This window comes from Mizuhopecten yessoensis, unplaced genomic scaffold, assembly GCF_002113885.1.
Source record: "Mizuhopecten yessoensis strain PY_sf001 unplaced genomic scaffold, ASM211388v2 hete_36076614, whole genome shotgun sequence".
NCBI lineage: Eukaryota > Metazoa > Mollusca > Bivalvia > Pectinida > Pectinidae > Mizuhopecten > Mizuhopecten yessoensis.
In genome coordinates, this window is record NW_018483500.1 from 87 (window position 1) to 2,358 (window position 2,272).

The 2,272-nt window shown below is 40.4% G+C and overlaps 1 protein-coding gene across 1 annotated transcript; it reads right to left on the minus strand.

Moving 5' to 3' along the window:
* Nucleotides 1-347: 347 nt before the first annotated feature.
* On the minus strand, nt 348-1,742 carry LOC110444262 (the record flags this gene model as incomplete). Its single annotated transcript, XM_021488654.1, has 1 exon — nt 348-1,742. A coding segment is annotated over exon 1 (1,395 nt), but the record flags the coding sequence as incomplete, so codon positions are not given.
* Nucleotides 1,743-2,272: the final 530 nt, after the last annotated feature.

Below are 2,272 nucleotides of genomic sequence, written 5' to 3' on the forward strand. Positions count from 1 at the left end.
TTAAATGCTAAAAATGTACATTTCCGTGCCTTTGTACAGTTATTGAGTGACACGAGTGCAACATGAGGATATTGATTGTGAACAAGATATTTGGCTGGACATTAAAATTAATGTCATTAACAGAAATCATCAAAGAATATATTGAAGCCTGCAGAATGTTCCCTCAGTTGGCATCTGGCAGGTTGTGACTTTTTTTTCAAAAGATTTGATGTCAAGCAGCTTTGCTGCATTTTCTTTGTTATAAAAAACTTGACAAAAAATAATGTTCACATTACAAATTTTCATTTAACAAATTAATTGTCCCTAGGGAAATGATTTACATAAAGACAAATCTGAAAAACTCTGACACAGTGGTCTGACTCATCTCCAATCCACATTCTGCCCTTGTGATCAATAGCTATACTAAATGGATGAGAAAACTCCTCAATGTCCCCTGGTGCCATGATGCCCAAGAATTCACCATGTGGATTCAGGATGTGGATTAATCTTGAGGATGCATCTAATATGTACAAGTTTCCCGTTTTATCAAAGCACAGATTCAGGGGCAGGAACTGGACATCTTCCTGTGCTGCTAAAAGGAAGGGGAAGTGCTGTCTGCGGTTAGCTCCTTTGTACTGAGAAAACATTTCACCATCAGGGGACAAAAGGAAAACACATCCCCTTCCTTTGTCTGCAACTGCTATGGATCCAATCACAGGATTGACAGCAACGGCTGCTGGATTCTCAAATATCGGACCTGTTCTACTGTGTCTTACTTCTCTGATCAGAGACCCATCTTTAGACAATATGGACAGACTTCCTTCATTGACTGTTGTTTTTTCCTTTTCTGGGTCTGATTTTTCAGCAGATTTTGAAGACGGTCCACAAAACACTACACGTCCATCTGGAAAGGCCGCCAAAGAATGAGGATGAATATCTCCAGTGTTGGAAAAACCCCTGACCATGGAGTCGGACAACAGTGCCACAATTGACTTGTCTCCCCAAAGAGAGATAAGGAATGCACCATCAGGCTGGCAGACCAGTGATGTTAGTATACCACCAAGGTGAATGATTTGCTTTCTCTCTCCTTCCCATGTATAACGGACCAAGTCTGGTCCAGCCGTAGGAATTATCCAACACTCATCCTCCGATACAGGATGTATACAGTTGATAAATGGACGTTCACTGCTGCCTGGAAATTCACTCTCTATAACAAATGTTGATAAAGGTTCTACTTTCAAGTTTGTTCGCATCGGAGGCAAGGCAATAGACAGAGAAAAGGGTATAGCTAATGTCGACGAATTGCGTCGCTGCTGTCGTCGACCTGAGTCCATAGACTCGTATTCATCCGAGTCAGAGTCAGCAGCGTTGTCATCTCTACTGTCAAACACGGTAAGATGATCCTCACCTGACAGTCGCAGCGCTTCCCGGTGATCAAATGCGCATTCACCACACATGGCCTGACTGCAGTGTGAACATGTTTTAAGGACACGTTCCTTCCTGCAGCAACCACAGGGTAGAACAACTCCCTCGAGCTTAAAATCTGTGTCTGCTATGAAATAGTTTGTTAAAAATTCACCAACACCTTTTTCTGGTATTTCCCAGACTTGTCGACATAGCGGACAAGTCAGCTCACTACGTCCCCTATTTTTACGAGTGTAGTTCCTCAGACACTTACAGCAAAAGGAATGACAGCACTTCAACAACTTTGGCTCCTTAAAGTCATCCCAACATATTGGACAATTATCTGCTGTTGAATCCATTATGCTAATATGTTCCCTCTTCTTCTACATCACATCATTTGAATTCTACAAAAGTAAACAAATAAACTGTCGATTTGCCATAACAGGATTTTAGCAATGAGTGAACCCTAAGCTGGGATGTAGACATGAGGGCATGTTATATTACAATGACAACAAATAAGTCATACCCATTTTTAAAAAACAGATAACAGATGAGAGCTGTGCAGTAGTAAATTAAAAGGTAACTCATCATCCAAGTGATTACGCACATACATTTATTGCCAGTACAAAGAGCCAATTATCCCCTGCACCCCCTTGCCTTGAAAACCTTCAACAGATTTTTAGTTTCTGTATGAGGGAATAAATTAGCTAGCCACTTCTTTTATAGTAATGATATTGAATTTGAAGTACATTGTTATCGACTTATTCCTACGACGAAAACGGCAATAAAATATTATTTCTTTCTTATTGCTACCGATCGTCGATTTACACACGTACATGTATCTACTTATAAAGGAAGCCACTAGAATTACGAACACTACCAAATCATT